Source organism: Bison bison, unplaced genomic scaffold (assembly GCF_000754665.1).
Source record: "Bison bison bison isolate TAMUID 2011002044 unplaced genomic scaffold, Bison_UMD1.0 scf7180017864300, whole genome shotgun sequence".
Lineage (NCBI taxonomy): Eukaryota > Metazoa > Chordata > Mammalia > Artiodactyla > Bovidae > Bison > Bison bison.
Window position 1 is genome coordinate 1,393,528 of NW_011494872.1, and position 14,895 is coordinate 1,408,422.

Consider the following 14,895-nt stretch of genomic DNA (forward strand, 5'->3'; position numbering starts at 1 on the left):
TTCTGTCAAACCTCAACATGAATCAGTCATAGGATACATATATCCCCTCCCTTTTGAACCTCCCCCCCATCTCCCACCCCATCCCATCCCGCTAGGTTGATACAGAACCCCTGTTTGAGTTTCCTGAGCCATACAGCAAATTCCCGTTGGCTATCTATTTTACATATGGTAGTGCACGTTTCCATGTTACTCTTTCTATACATCTCACCCTCTCCTCCCCTCTCCCCACGTGCATAGGTCTATTCTCTATGTCTGTTTCTCCACTGCTGCCCTGTAAATAAATTATTCAGGACCAATTTTCTAGATTCCATATATATGCATTAGAATATGATATTTATCTTTCTCTTTCTGACTCACTTCACTCTGTATAATAGGTTCTAGGTTCATCCACCTCATTAGAGCTCTCAAATGTGTTCCTTTTTATGGCTGAGTAACATTCCATTGTGTATATGTATCATAATTTCTTTATTCATTCATCTGTCGATGGACATCTAGGTTGCTTCCATGTTCTAACTATTGTAAATAGTGCTGCAATGAACAATGGGATAAATGTGTCTCTTTCAATTTTGGTTTCCTCAGGGTATATGCCTAGGTGTGGGATTGCTGGGTCACATGGTGGTTTTATTCATAGTTTTTAAAGGAATATCCATACTGTCTTCCATAGTGGCTGTATCAATTTAAATTCCCACCAACAGTGCAAGAGCATTCCTTTTTCTCCACACCCTCTCTAGCATTTATTATTTGTAGACTTTTTGATGATGGCCATTCTGACTGGTGTGAGGTGATATCTCATTGTAGTTTTCATTTGCATTTCTCTAATAATGAGCGTTGTTGAGCATCTTTTCATGTGCTTGTTAGCCATCCTTATGTCTTCTTTGGAAAAATGTGTGTTTAGGTCTTTTCCCCGCTTTTTAATTGGGTTGTCTGCTTTTCTGGTATTGAGTTGTATAAGCTGCTTGTATATTTTGGAAATTAATCCTTTGTCAGTTGTTTCATTTGCTATCATTTTCTCCCATTATGAGGGCTGTCTTTTCACCTTGCTTATAGTTTCCTTTGCTATGTGAAAGCTTTTAAGTTTAATCAGGTCCCACTTGTTTACTTTTGTTTTTATTTCTGTTACTCTAGGAGGTAGGTTATAGAGGATCTTGCTTTATTTCATCAAGTATTCTGTCTATGTTTTCCTCTAAGAGTTTTATAGTTTGTGGTCTTACATTTAGGTCTTTAATCCATTTTCAGTTTATCTTTGTGTGTGGTATTAGGAAATGTTCTAATTTCATTCTTTTACATGGTATCTGTCCAGTTTCCCCAGCACCATTTATTGAAGAGGCTGTATTTGCCTCATTGTATATTCTTGCCTCCTTTGTCAAAAATAAGGTACCCATATGTACATGGGTTTCTTTCTGGGCTTTCTATCTGGTTCCATTGGTCTATATTTCTGTTTCTGTGCCAGTACCATACTGTCTTGCTGACTGTAGCTTTGTAGTATAATCTGAAGTCAGGAAGCTTGATTCCTCCAGCTGCATTCTTCTTTCTCAAGACTGCTTTGGCTATTGGAGGTCTTTTGTGTTCCCATATGAATTGGGAAATATTTTTTCTAGTTCTGTGAAAAATGCCATTGGTAATTTAACAGGGAGCATATTGAATCTGTAGATTGCATTTGGTAGTATAGTCATCTTCACAATATTGATTCTTCCTACCCAGGAACATGGAATATCTCTCCTCCTGTTTATGTCATCTTTGATTTCTTTCATTAGTGTCTTATAATTTTCTGTGTACAGTTCTTTTGTCTCCTTAGGAAAGTTTATTCCTAGATATTTAATTCTTTTTGTTGCAATGGTGAATGGGATTGATTCCTTAATTTCTCTTTATGATTTTTCACTGTTAGTATATATAGAAATGCAAGTGATTTCTGTGTATTGATTTTGTATCCTGAAACTTTGCTAAATTCACTGATTAGCTCTAGTAATTTTCTGATATTATCTTTAGGGATTTCTATGTACAGTATCATGTCATCTGCAAACAGCGAGAGCTTTACTTCCTCTTTTCTGATCTGGATTCCTTTTATTTCTTTTTCTTCTCTGACTGCTGTAGCTAGGACTTCCAGAACTATGTTGAATAATAATGATGAAAGTGGATACCCTTGTCTTGTTCCTGGTCTTAGGAATTCTTTCAGTTTTTCACCACTGAGAATAACGTTTGCTGTAGGCTTATCATATAGGGCCTATGTTGAGGTAGGCTCCTTCTATGCCCATTTTTATTTGTTTTTAAATACATATAAGTGAGATCATACAGTATCTGTCCCTGTCTGACTTGTTGGGCTTAGAGGTCAAGGTCCATCCACGTGGCTGCAGTTGGCAGAGTTTCTTCACTTTCCATGCTGAGTAGCAGGCCCCTCATGTGTACACCACCCCCTCCTGCTGATCCATTGTCATGACCCTGAGGTTGTTTCCACGTCCTGGCTCTTGAAGACCATGAGCCGTCATCTCTCAATTGCCTTTTCTGCTTTTGTTCCTGTTTCTCTTGTTTCCTTCTCCACACACCTGCACAGGCTATTTTCTTACTCCTCTCTAAAAGTCCTGCAATGGCTGTTCACCAAATTCAGAATAAATTCTAAGCTCCGAGCTGTGGAGAACGTGACCCTGTCTCCGTGGCACCCCCACACCGCCCTGGGCTTCCCTCTGCTCACTGCACTTTGACCACAGTGTCCTTTCTCTCCTTGAATGGGCAAGGCCATCCTTCCGCAGAGCCCTTGCACAGCCTCTCCCCGCAGCCATTCCCCCTTGCCAGGGCTCCTTCTCATTTTGCAGATCTTGTCCTAAGCTGACTGTCCTCGGAGAGGCCCCCTGCCCACTGTCCACGGCAGGGCCTCCGGTTTCTCTCTGGCCTGCTCATTTCCTCTTGGTTCCCATCATGAGGGGTGGTCTACTCTGCTTTCCCTCCAGCCGCATTTCCTCAACTGGAAGGAAGGACTGTTTCTTTACTCTGTTTTCTAGCATGAAGTTTGCCGCAAAGTAACAGGACCTCAGTAAGTGTTTAGTAAACAAATAAAGAACGCTTTCAAGAACATTGGTAACAAACAGAGTGAGAAACTGGGGTGAGAACTCCTGGGAATCTCTGACGTGAGGTGGGGATTTCTAGGACGGATCTGTGCCTGTCTGCAGAGAGGCCAAGTCTGCAGAGGGGAAGTGGGGGCTTTATGGTGGGGGATACCCAAGACAGGGGCTCCCCTGGTGGCTCAGACGGTAAAGAATTCGCCTGCCAATGCAGGAGACTCGGGTTCGATCCCTGGGTGGGGCAAATCCCCTGGAGAAGGAAATGGCAACCCACTCCACTATTGTGCCTGGGAAAGCCCATGGACAGAGGAACCCGGCAGATGAAAGTTCATGGGGTTGCATGACTCAGTGACTAAGCAGCAACAGCAAGCCAAGGGGAAGGGCACATGGTGGCGGGCTAGCCTTGGTCGCGTGGATGAATGTATCCTCCACAGGGTGGAGACTGTGTGGACACAACGTGAAGAGGGAGCTGGGCTGGAAAAGCTCACGGTGGCTTCATCACCTGCAGTGAAGGACAAGGAGGATCACCTGCGGGGAGAGAAGGGCCTGGAACGGGGAGGGCTTGTTTGGGCTGTGAGGGTGTGAGAAAGAACGTGTTGTGCAAAACAGCAGCTGAGCGAACCAGATGCCCCTGGCAGTCTTGGAAGGGATTCTGATTGCAGATAAAACACTCCTGGCTACATCTCATGACAGGTTCATAACCTTAAATATGCAGGAAGGAGTTTAATCTACCACACCTTTTCTGCAAAACAGCTTAATCCTTTCCAGTAGTTTATTAACAATAATAAACGGAAGGAGAAATTTCATGGTCTGGTCACAGCAATAATGTTGCATTTCTTTGTCTGCTTTCCATTCCAGTCACACATCTGAGTTGTTTTCCTGGGCCTGGGGCTCTGAGTGGGTTTTAATCTGCTGCTTCCAGACACAGCAAAGTGACCACGTACTAAGTCCAGTTAAGAGTGCCGCGCCCTCCTTTTGAACTCAGGGCTGCCCCTCTAATGGCACTGGTGAGGAGGTGTCATGAACCCTGAGAGTCATACCTGGGCTGCCTGGGGTGGAGGATAGTGAGACCCTCCTACCTTCTCCTTGTGCCACCAGGGCCAGGCCAGGAGGAGCTGGAGTGGCCCACAGCCCAGTCTGGAGCAGCCACTTCCTCTGCTGGACCTCACAGTCGCTGGGGTGTTGCTTGCTTGAGGGCTGAGGGGCCTTTTGTTGAAGGTGAGGCTGGGGAAGGATCTAGCACCAGGATGCCAGGGAGCGGGGGCGAGGGTTCCTGTTTTGTGCCTGTGGGCAGATCATTTTGCTTCCTATGGCTGCAAAGGGGGAAACTGGGCCTCCTGCTGTTATCAGGGGGCATCACACTGACCCCCCTGCTTGACCTGGCTGCTCCCTTTCTAAGGCAACCTCTGGTTGTGCTGTGCTTAGTTGCTCAGTCATGTCTGACTCGTTGCAACTCCATGGACTTTAGCCCACCAGGCTCCTCTGTCCAGGGGGATTCTCCAGGCAAGAATACTGGAGTGGGTTGCCACGCCCTCCTCCAGGGGATCTTCCTAACCCTGGGATTGAACCCAGGTCTCCTGCACTGCAGGCAGATTATTTACTGTCTGAGCCACCAGGGAAGCTTGCATTCCATCAAACCATCCTGGAAGAGGGCTGCAGGAAAGTGAAAGTGTTAACCTCTCAGTCATGTCCAATTCTTTGTGACTCCATGGACTGTAGCCCAGCAGGCTCCTCCATCCATGGGATTTCCCGGGCAAGAATACTGGAGTGGATGACATTTCCTTCTCTAGGGGATCTTCCCGACCCAGGGATCAAGTCTTAGGTCTCCGGCATTGCAGGCGGATTCTTTACCTTCTGAGGCACTAGTCTGCAGGAAGGCTGCTGATTTTTCTGGGCTTTCAGGTCAAGCTGTCTTTGAGGTACCCCAGTGCAGCTACCTTATGTCTCTTCCCTTTCCCCAGTAACTGGAAGGCCCTGGGAAGCTTTCTCAGTTGATCCTTTGCACATGAACTGAGTAGCCTTTCTGGGTCTCTGCTCCCACACTTGTGCTCAGCAATGCACCCACTTCTGTGTTCCAGAAGCCACGTGCAGCTCCAGGGACTGAGCTGCAGTAACTGGTCTAATTTGGATGTAAAGCTAGAGTAAGGTGGGCTCACAGAGAGCCCCAAAGACACCCTCTTCCCTGGGAGCTCCTGGAAGGAATTACCTGCTTATAGTTGCCATGTGTGACCCTAAGGAGTTGGCAAAAATCAGGCCTGGAGGAAACCCACTGTATTGAGTGTCATTCCATTTTCTGACTCCTTCCAGAGCCCCTAGGATCTATGCTCTTAACATCTGCTGGTTAGTGAAATTTTGAAAATTTATGTATTTATATACATATTTACTTATTACTGATTCATACTCATTGACTTTTGACTAGGAAAGGTTATAAAGTTTTGAATTCAAACATTTAAAAGATACACTTATAAAAAGTTCCAATATCTCTTTTGGACTCGTTTCGACCCCATGGACTGTAGCCCGCCAGCCTCCTCTGTCCGTGGAATTCTCTAGGCCAGAATACTGGATCGGGTCACCATTCCCTTTTCTTGGGGATCTTTTTGACCCAGGGATCAAACCTAGGTCTCCTGCTTTGCAGGCAGATTCTTTACCATCTCAGTCACCAGGGAAGTCCCTAAACAATTAAAAAACACATTTTTTAAATGTTCCAATATCTCTTGCAGTGTTGTTTTAGCAAAATAATACTTTAATTGGTTGTCACACTTCATGACTAGAGGTGGAAGCCGGCAGACCAGCCTGACGGGAAGGGTTGGGACAAGAAGGACAGGCCTGCTTCCCCTGTGGCCTCACCAGTGGGCTTGGTGGTGCCTGTGGCTCGTGCTGTCCTTCCGGGTGGGCATTTACTGGAAGGGGCTGCAGCATGTGGGAGCAGCTCAGAGGAAGTTTTGCCCTCAACTGCAGTCATGCAGGTAAGGAGAGATTTTCTGAAAGTCTTTGGGTTGCAAATATTGGCAGAAAGGAGTAATTATGGTAGCAAAGTCGGAGGTCTGCTCAGGGCCTCTTAGTGGGTTCAACAATCAAGTGTTTTTTCCCTCAGGAATCATACTGCACAACAAATGTAAACTCGGGTCCAAGCTTTCCTCAGTATTTTTCTTTAATGGGAGACAGGTGCTGTGTTCAAGTTATAATTTAGACATAGATTAGGCTACAGTTAATTGTTTTCAATAGCACAATTAATTAGAGACCAGGAGATATAAACCTACCTTCTTTTCTTCAAGCAACAAATCAACAAATATTTACTGGTCTGGTTTGCAGAACACAGGTATGAATAGCTGTTTATAGCTAATGCATTTATGTGAGCAAATTAAAAATAGACTATTCGTAGATTTCCACAGTACAGTATAATTTCCCCCTAAGGGGGGTCTCTTTAAAATTATTTTTATTTTCTTTCATCTTTTTTTCTTCCAGTTTTATTGAGAAATAATTGACACACAGCTTTGCAGAAGTTTAAGGTGCACAGTACAATGCCCTGACTTGAACACATCATGAAATAATTAACACTATAAGTTCAGCGAACACCCATCATCTTATATAGATACAGCATTAAAGAAATGGATATATAAATATACATATATGTGTATATATATATATAGTTTTTAAAACGCTTAGGATTTACTCTGTTAGCAACTTTCATATATAATGCACAGCAGAGCTCATTATACTTATTGCATGGTACATCATGTCCATGGCACTTTGAGCTGGAAGTTTGTGCCTTTTGACCATCCTCATTCAATTCCTCCACCTTCCACTCCCTGCCTCTGGTAAACACACATCTGGTCTCTTTTTCTATGAGTTTATTTGTTTGTTTTGAGCCATAATTGACCTAAAGCCCTTTGTTAGTGCCTGTTACACAACACAGTGATTTGGTATTTCTATAGCATTTTGAAACCATCACCAAGGTACGTCTAGCTACGATATCACATACAAAGACACTGCACAGATATTGGCTATATTTCCCACACTGTAGCCTTTATACCTGGGACTCACTTATTTGTACCTTTCAGTCTCCCTCACCTATTTCTTCCCTCTCCCTCCTGCTCTGCCCTCTGGCAACCACCTGTTTGTTTTCTGTATCTGTAACTCGGTTTCTGTTTGGCTATGTTTGTATATTTGTTTTGTATTGTAGATTCCACATGTAAGTGAAATCATATGGTATTTGTCTTTCTCTTTCTGGCTTATTTTGCTAAGTATGATAATCTCTAGATCCATCCATGTTGCTGCAAATGACATCATTTCATTCTTTTTTATGGCTGAGTAATATTCCACTGTATATATAAACATATCTTCTTTATCCATTCATCTGTTGATGGGTGCTTAGGTTGCTTCTATGTCTTGGCTATGGTAAACAGCACTGCTAGTGTAAATCTTGGCTATTGTAAATAGAATATGAGGTGCATATATTTTCTCCAGCTAGTACTTTTATTTTCTTTAGGGTAGAATTGCAGAATCATGTGGTAGTTCTAGTCTTAATTTTTTTTGAGGAATAGCTGTACTGGTTTCCATGCTGCTGCTGCTGCTAAGTCGCTTCAGTCATGTTCAACTCTGTGCAACCCCATAGATGGCAGCCCACCAGGCTCCCTCATCCCTGGGATTCTCCAGGCAAGAACACTGGAGTGGGTTGCCTTTTCCTTCTCCAATGCATAAAAGTGAAAAGTGAAAGTGAAGTTGCTCAGTTGTGTCTGACCCTCAGTGACCCCATGGACAGCAGCCTACCAGGCTCCTCTGTCCATGGGATTTTACAGGCAAGAGTATTGGAGTGGGGTACCATCACCTTCTCTGACTGGTTTCCATAGTGGGTGCACAACTTACATTCCCTCCAGCAATTTCTAAGGGGGCCTTTAAGGGGGAAGATTCCTGTCAACAGTTGTCAACAATCTCCTTCTCCCTCCCTGCTCTTTCCTCCTCTCTGCTCTGTTTCTCTTCTTTCTAGTCTCTTTTCTTCTCTGTTCTCTTCTCTTAGCCCAAGTAATCTCTTGGGCTACTTCCTGAGCATACAATTTCAGATAGTAGGTAGTCATAGAATCTATGAAGTTAATTTTGACATTTGGTCATCTTGAACTAGTAGGTCAGAAAGATTTTCAATCTTTACACATTGGAAACTCCATGGTGGTGGCATCATGAAACTCAAGTTCTGCTGTGGCAAGGGCTCAGGGCATTAGCACTCCCTACTGTTCTCCCAGGCTTGTGGTCAGATAAGCAATAAGAGTGGCAGTCACAACTATCTAGTATTGGATAAAGTGAATCCACACGTCCTAGTCTCATTTGAAACAGAGAGCAACTTTGTGTTTGGGTACTATTATTTTCTCAGTTTTACAGCAATATTAAACAATTGCTTAATATCACATCTCTACTAACACTAACGATGGGGTTGGAACCCTGGTCTCCTGACTATAATACTGTTTTTTTTTTTAAATACAGCATGTGCTCAATACTATTAGAATAACACTTAACAAAAGTGTCCAGAGTTGCACATGTGCCAATTTTAAGAACAGATGTCTTAGGAAAGAGTTCTCCAGGGATTCATGCCCAATATACCCCGTAAATGCCCCAAAGGTAGGAATGGGGCTTGGAGAGGTTAATAACCACTAGACTGTATGGAAAATATTGCCAGGGGTGTATGTCTCAGTTTTCACTTGGTTGTTAATAATCCTGAATAGTTGGAAGTAAAGCTTCTGATTCCATCAGGCCTCACATTGGTAGTAAGAAACACTTCTATTTACTGTACCAGCAGACTTACTGAGTCAGAAACCAATAGCTTCTAAGAGGTGGCAGAGAACACTATGTCCTGGTAAACCCCCTGGAAGGCGGGGGGGAAATTGATTCTCAGAAAGGTGACCAGTGTTATCAAGGACAAGGGTATCCTTGCTCTTTCCACAAATCGGCACCATTTCCTATTCTTAGATTTTGTAGGGGGATGAACTCATGGCACACATATGGGCTGCATAACCTGTTGAGTGTGCATTACATACAGAGCCTCCCATATTGTTGCTTGGGAAAAGTGTGAGGTTTTTAAGAGCAAATTCTAGGACTAACTGGCCAACGCCAAATCCTCTACATGTCTGAAGGAATCATGTCAAGCACAGGTCTCAGGTGGAGGCTATATAAACCTCAAGAGTAGGTTTATACCATCTGCTGCTGTTGGATCTTTAAAGAAAACCCATAACACCATCTTCAACACAGTAAGAGTGGTAAATAAAAAAAGGACAAGTTGGCCTTCAAGGATAGGGTCATTACCAGGAAAAACTACTTTAGGAGGATGGTATCTTAAGTTATTTCAGAATAAATCTAAATCAAATCAAAAGGAGGGAAGATAATTACAGGGAAGAAGGAGCTCATAATAAAAAATAACTCCAGGAAAACCTGTTCTTTGATTATCAGAATAAACCTGAAGTAACTGAAAAGAAAGATAATAATAATAGGAAGTGACATTAAGCAGAGCTCCACCGAACAATCAGAAGACCTCTCCTCTTATAGCTGCCTGGCCTCATCAACGTCCGTCATCAACACCTCTTTGGTTGCTCCTTCAGAGTCCAGAACATTGTTCAATGAAACTCTGATTCCCAAAACCCTTCTGCCCTGAAGCTGTAGGTCTGTCAGGAAGGACATTGGTCTCTGCTCCTTTGCTGTAGAGGTTCCCCATATCCATTCATGCAGCCCCCATCTGCGGTTGGGTACCTGCCAGGGGCTTAACACCAGCTCTTTCTATGGACTATGGGCTGAGTATTGTCATCTATTATGGGAATAGTTTACAGGGACCAAAGTTCTCTGAATTGTTATTGCTTTGAGCAGTGCTGATCGCACTATGCATTCCTCCTAAAGTTGGTTTGGGGAAAGTATCTTCTTCTTAGAAAAGTTTTGCATATAATATTTAGAATTCACTGAATACTATATCCATAGACTATAAACTGCATTTTAAACTATATATCACTACTTCAGGCTTTTTTTTTTAATAAATGGGGATTTCCTTTTTTTCACCAAAGCCCAGCACTAAGAAACTCATCAAATCAGGATTCTTTCATTTCCTTCATTTCCCTATATTCCAGATGTTTCCTTAATTAGCAAGGTGTGCATTACATGCAACATGGACAGTTCTAACTAGAAAGATTTCATTGAAGTCTTCATTAATATATAATAAAATGTAGAGTATTCCATGGGCTTCCCTGGTAGCTCGGCTGGTAAAGAATCTGCCTGCAATGCAGGAGACCCCGGTTCGATTTCTGGGTCAGGAAGATCCCCTGGAAAAGAAATAGGCTATGGCCTCCAGTATTCTTGGGCTTCCCCAGTGGCTCAGCTGGTAAAGAATCCGCCTGCAGTGTGGGAGACCTGGGTTCAACCCCTGGGTTGGGAAGACTACCTGGAGGAGGGCATGATAGCCCATTATAGAATTCTTGGGCTTCCCTGGTGGCTCAGATGGTAAAGAATCCGCCTGCAGGGCGGGGGACCTGGGTTTGATCCCTGGGTTGGGAAGATCCCCTGGAGGAGGGCATGGTAACCCATTATAGTATTCTTGCTTGGAGAATCCCCATGGACAGAGGAGCCTAGTGGGCTACAGTTCATGGGGTTGCAAAGAGTTGGACACAACTGAGTGACTAAGCACAGTGGAGTATTCTATATTTGTTTTACTTTATATTGGAGACCTAGTATATGTTCTTCTTATAAGGACAGAACTAGTAAGTTCTCTTGTTCGCTTTTTATGGCTTCAGAGAATTTCATTAATGAGTTAGCTAATATCAACAAACCCACTATGGACCAACAAGGCATTTTTTTTATTCCTGGAAGCTCAGTATCTTAGAAAATTTTTGCTTCTGTAGTCAAGACTAGATTTTTTTTTTATTTTTTAGAAAGAGATATAATTAGGCCATTCAAAGATTCTGCTAAGTACAGATTCAGTTCAGTTCAGTCTCTCAGTCGTGTCCGACTTTTTGAGACCCCATGAATCGCAGCATGCCAGGCCTCCCTGTCCATCATCAACTCCCAGAGTTTACCCAAACTCATGTCCATTGAGTCGGTGATGCCATCCAGCCATCTCATCCTCTGCCGTCCCCTTCTCCTGCCCTCAATCCCTCCCAGCATCAGAGTCAGTGAAGCGAAAGTCACTCCATCATGTCGAACTCTGCGACCCCATACAGTCCATGGAATTCTCCAGGCCAGAATACTGGAGTGGGTAGCCTTTCCCTTCTCCAGGGATCCCTTGGTTGATCCCTACCCAGGGATCGAACCTAGGTCTCCCGCTTTGCAGTCAGATTCTTTATCAACTGAGCCACAAGGGAAGCCCAAGAATACTGGTGTGGGTAGCCTATCCTTTCTCCAGCGAATCTTGTCTACCCAGGAATCGAACCAGGGTCTCCTGCATTGCAGGCAGATTCTTTACCAGCTGAGCTACCAGGGAAGCCCTAAGTACAGGTTAAACTTCAGTAGAATAGCACTGCTGCCCTGAAATCAATGAATAGATGCTGCTTTTCCCTGGAAGGCACAGAGATGACCTTTGGAAACCTGCTACGTGGGTTATTCTGGCAAAGAAACAAGCTGGTGACTAAGTACATTGAGAGTTTCCCACACACGCTCAACACACAATGCAGTAGGAAGGAGATTAGTAGGAAGGGGATAAGTAGGAAGGAGAGTAGTAGGAAGGAGAAAGGAAGATGATGGAAGGACGGCTAGAGAGGTGCCAGGTGGATGCACCAGCAGCTGCACCTCGGTACAGAGGGCACCCAAGGGTCTCAGTCATTCAGCCACATTAGGGGCTTCACAGCAATGCAAAAACTAAAATTCAAATCGCTGTCTTCTCCTTGCTGGCTAGAAAAACCTCCTTTTTGCTCAGTTTACTCAGTTTATCCCCACTATGAGTCATACATTTTCATTCGTTCTCAGCACATAAAAAGTATTTTAGGCATGTCAGATGACAGCTCTCTTTTGGGTTTTCCACTTTCCTTCTTTCAAAGTGGTCATTATTGCTTGTGGGGGAGGGCAAGGAGTTGGAAATCAAATTATGAAGCCAACAGGATGCTTTGTTATCAGTGGCACAATCTTGTACACATTTAGCTCTGACAATCTAAGGAAAAAGAATCTTAATCTTCAAACGACTATGCTTCTGATTCTTATTCATTTTATTGCTGCTATGCTGTACCAGGTTCTGCTTACTTCAAGCCCTGATGAGTTATCCTCGTCTTTGATGACAGTTCTAGTTCTCACTGACGAGCTTCTGACAAATAGCGGAATAGTCCAGCAGTGACCTCCACAAAGCAAACTGGCAAACAAACTTACTAATGCTTCAATCACAGTTTAAGAAGATGATGCATTTTTATTTTGGCAACAATCTAACACTCAAGAAATATTACAAATGATTTATAGGAGAACAAATTTACTGGACCAAAGAGACTTCAGACAACTCTAACTGCTGTTGTATTTTCACCATTTTGGAAGATATTAAGGAATAAAATAAAAAGAAATGTAGTTTACACATTGTATAAGGCATTCCTTTATCCTAAAACATTCTTATTAGGGTACACAATTCAATGACTGTTTAATAAATTCTTTACAATAGAAAGACAATCTTTGTTTCAGTGGAAAACTATGTGTTGTTTGGAGTACGTTCTTCTAGGTTATCGATTTCTGATTTTATGGGGCAGGCTCTGCACCTTTCATGGCCTTTGAGCTATTTTATGATAGTGTAAGTTGCAGCAGGAATGCAAAATAATTCTTGTCTATAGATATGTAAATAAATACTGTCTGGTGGGGGTTCCTCTGACTTCCTGCTTTCACTGTGGAAGCAGCCAGGTTTGCCTCTGTTTGCACATTCAGTACTCCTAATCTGTATACACTTCTGTTCTTGGGATAGTCCTCTGAACTGGCTATAACATCTTCCTAGTTCCTTCATTGATAATAACTTAAAATATTTACACATGCTTTATTTTCTATGTGTATGAGAGTCACGTTTTAACTTTTATTTGTTTGGAAAACTATCCTTTAACAATATAAAGGAAGAAGAGTAGAAAAATTTGAAACACAGTATCTGTAATCTCTGATCTCACAGATGGTTACCACTCTTTTCTCTTTCCCTTTTTGTACCACAATTTTACTAATAGCTTTTGTTCAGCTACTATTTCTTCTTTTAAAGCCTCAGATAAACTTTCTGATGAGTGACAAACAACAATTTGTACTTCAAAGCTGTGCTCCACAAAGTTAAAACAAATAAGTGAGCCCCTGAACATTTTAATCAAGGTTAAAAAAATTATTCGTTTTTATTTTGCAACAGACTGGCACGCATGAAGCAGTAAGTTGATTTGTAAGAGAACTTTGTTAGACCTAAACAGATGAGGCAACTCTTCAGATAATTATAAGTGCTGTGTATTTGCACAAAATTTCCCTTTTGGAAGTTCATTTATAGTTTTACTGAGACCACTCATGGGAATCACTGCACTGTGTTCAAAGGAAACATCTCACAACATCCCATAAATAAAACCAAATTTTTTCACTCACCGTGCCCCACCAGAGAGCATCCGCGTATGTAGAAAACTCCTTATTAGCATCCTTTTCCACCAGATAGACAAGGAAAGATGAAAAAATCAGAACCAAAAATCCTATGTACCACGCTGTGATTAATTCCTAGATATAAAAAGAATGAGAGATTTTTTTAGAGGTGAAAAATACTTGAAACAGAAACAAAAACAAAATCTAAGTATGATTTCATGTCTTTGACTACTACTTGGGTATGGTAATGGTGGTGGTGGTTTAGTCACTAAGTCATGTCTGACTCTTGCGACCCCATGGACTATAGCCTGCTGCTGCTAAGTTGCTTCAGTCGTGTCCGACTCTGTGCGACCCCATAGACGGCAGCCCACCAGGCTCCCCTGTCCCTGGGACTCTCCAGGCAAGACTACTGGAGGGGGTTGCCATTTCCTTATCCAGGGCATCTTCCCGACCCAGGAATCAAACCCGGGTCTCCTGCATTGCAGGCAGATTCTTTACCGACTGAGCTATGAGGGAAGCCTTATAGCTATAAAAAGAATGAGAGATTTTTTAGAGGTGAAAGATACTTGAAACAGGAACAAAAAACAAAATCTGAGCATGATTTCATGTGTTTGACTACTGCTTGGATATTTATGGTGACTTTTACATAATCCACATTGTGTCCTCGCATGGCTTTATCCAGGTTCTGAAAAGCCCAAGTTTGCTTTCGAAGAGTCTGGCGACCAGGGCGGCCGCGGGTGCGGAAGCCGGAGCTCACCTTGCTGTGCGCGTAGACCACGGAGCCCAGCAGTTTCCAGGTGCCGCCGCGCCGGTCCATACGCACCATGCGCAGGATCTGCAGGAAGCGCAGGCTGCGCAGTGCCGACGTGGCGAAGATGTTACCCTGAGTTTTGGCAGAAACGACCGCTATGGAGGCGATGAGGACAATGGTATCTGAAAGAAACAGGTTGAACCAGCCGTAAGTCGCATGGCCAGGAGGTTTTCCTTTCCCAGGGAGGATTTCAGAACGCGTCACTTTGGACCTATTTGGGGCCCTGGGAGCAGAACTTGAGCTCCAGGCTGGCGCCCGCCACGTGAACTCTGTGATGGCCGAGGAGCGGAAGGTGGAGGACTGGGCCTTCTGCTGACTTGTTCTTACCCCTCGGCCGTTCTCTGCATTAGCCATCCAGTTTGGACCACTTCCTGTTTAACTTTTGAAGAACTGGACGTGGCCTTTGGAAGGTCTGGTGCTCTGGGGGGCTTAGGAGCTGGGGGCACCCCCTACTGCAGCCCTGGTGTCACGGTTGGAGCGGGGTGTCCTGCCGGCAGGAGCCCC

The 14,895-nt window shown here is 43.5% G+C and overlaps 1 protein-coding gene across 1 annotated transcript in view; it reads right to left on the reverse strand.

Annotated features, from left to right (window-relative positions):
• The window catches only part of KCNQ5 (potassium voltage-gated channel, KQT-like subfamily, member 5), a 248,204-nt gene that overhangs the window by 120,017 nt on the left and 113,292 nt on the right, over window positions 1-14,895 (reverse strand). Inside the window, exons 5-6 of the mRNA XM_010851279.1 lie at window positions 14,338-14,513; window positions 13,590-13,715 (exon numbers count right to left, since the gene is read on the reverse strand). Coding sequence (XP_010849581.1) covers window positions 13,590-13,715; window positions 14,338-14,513 — 302 coding nt within the window. The remainder of the gene's footprint in view (window positions 1-13,589; window positions 13,716-14,337; window positions 14,514-14,895) is intronic.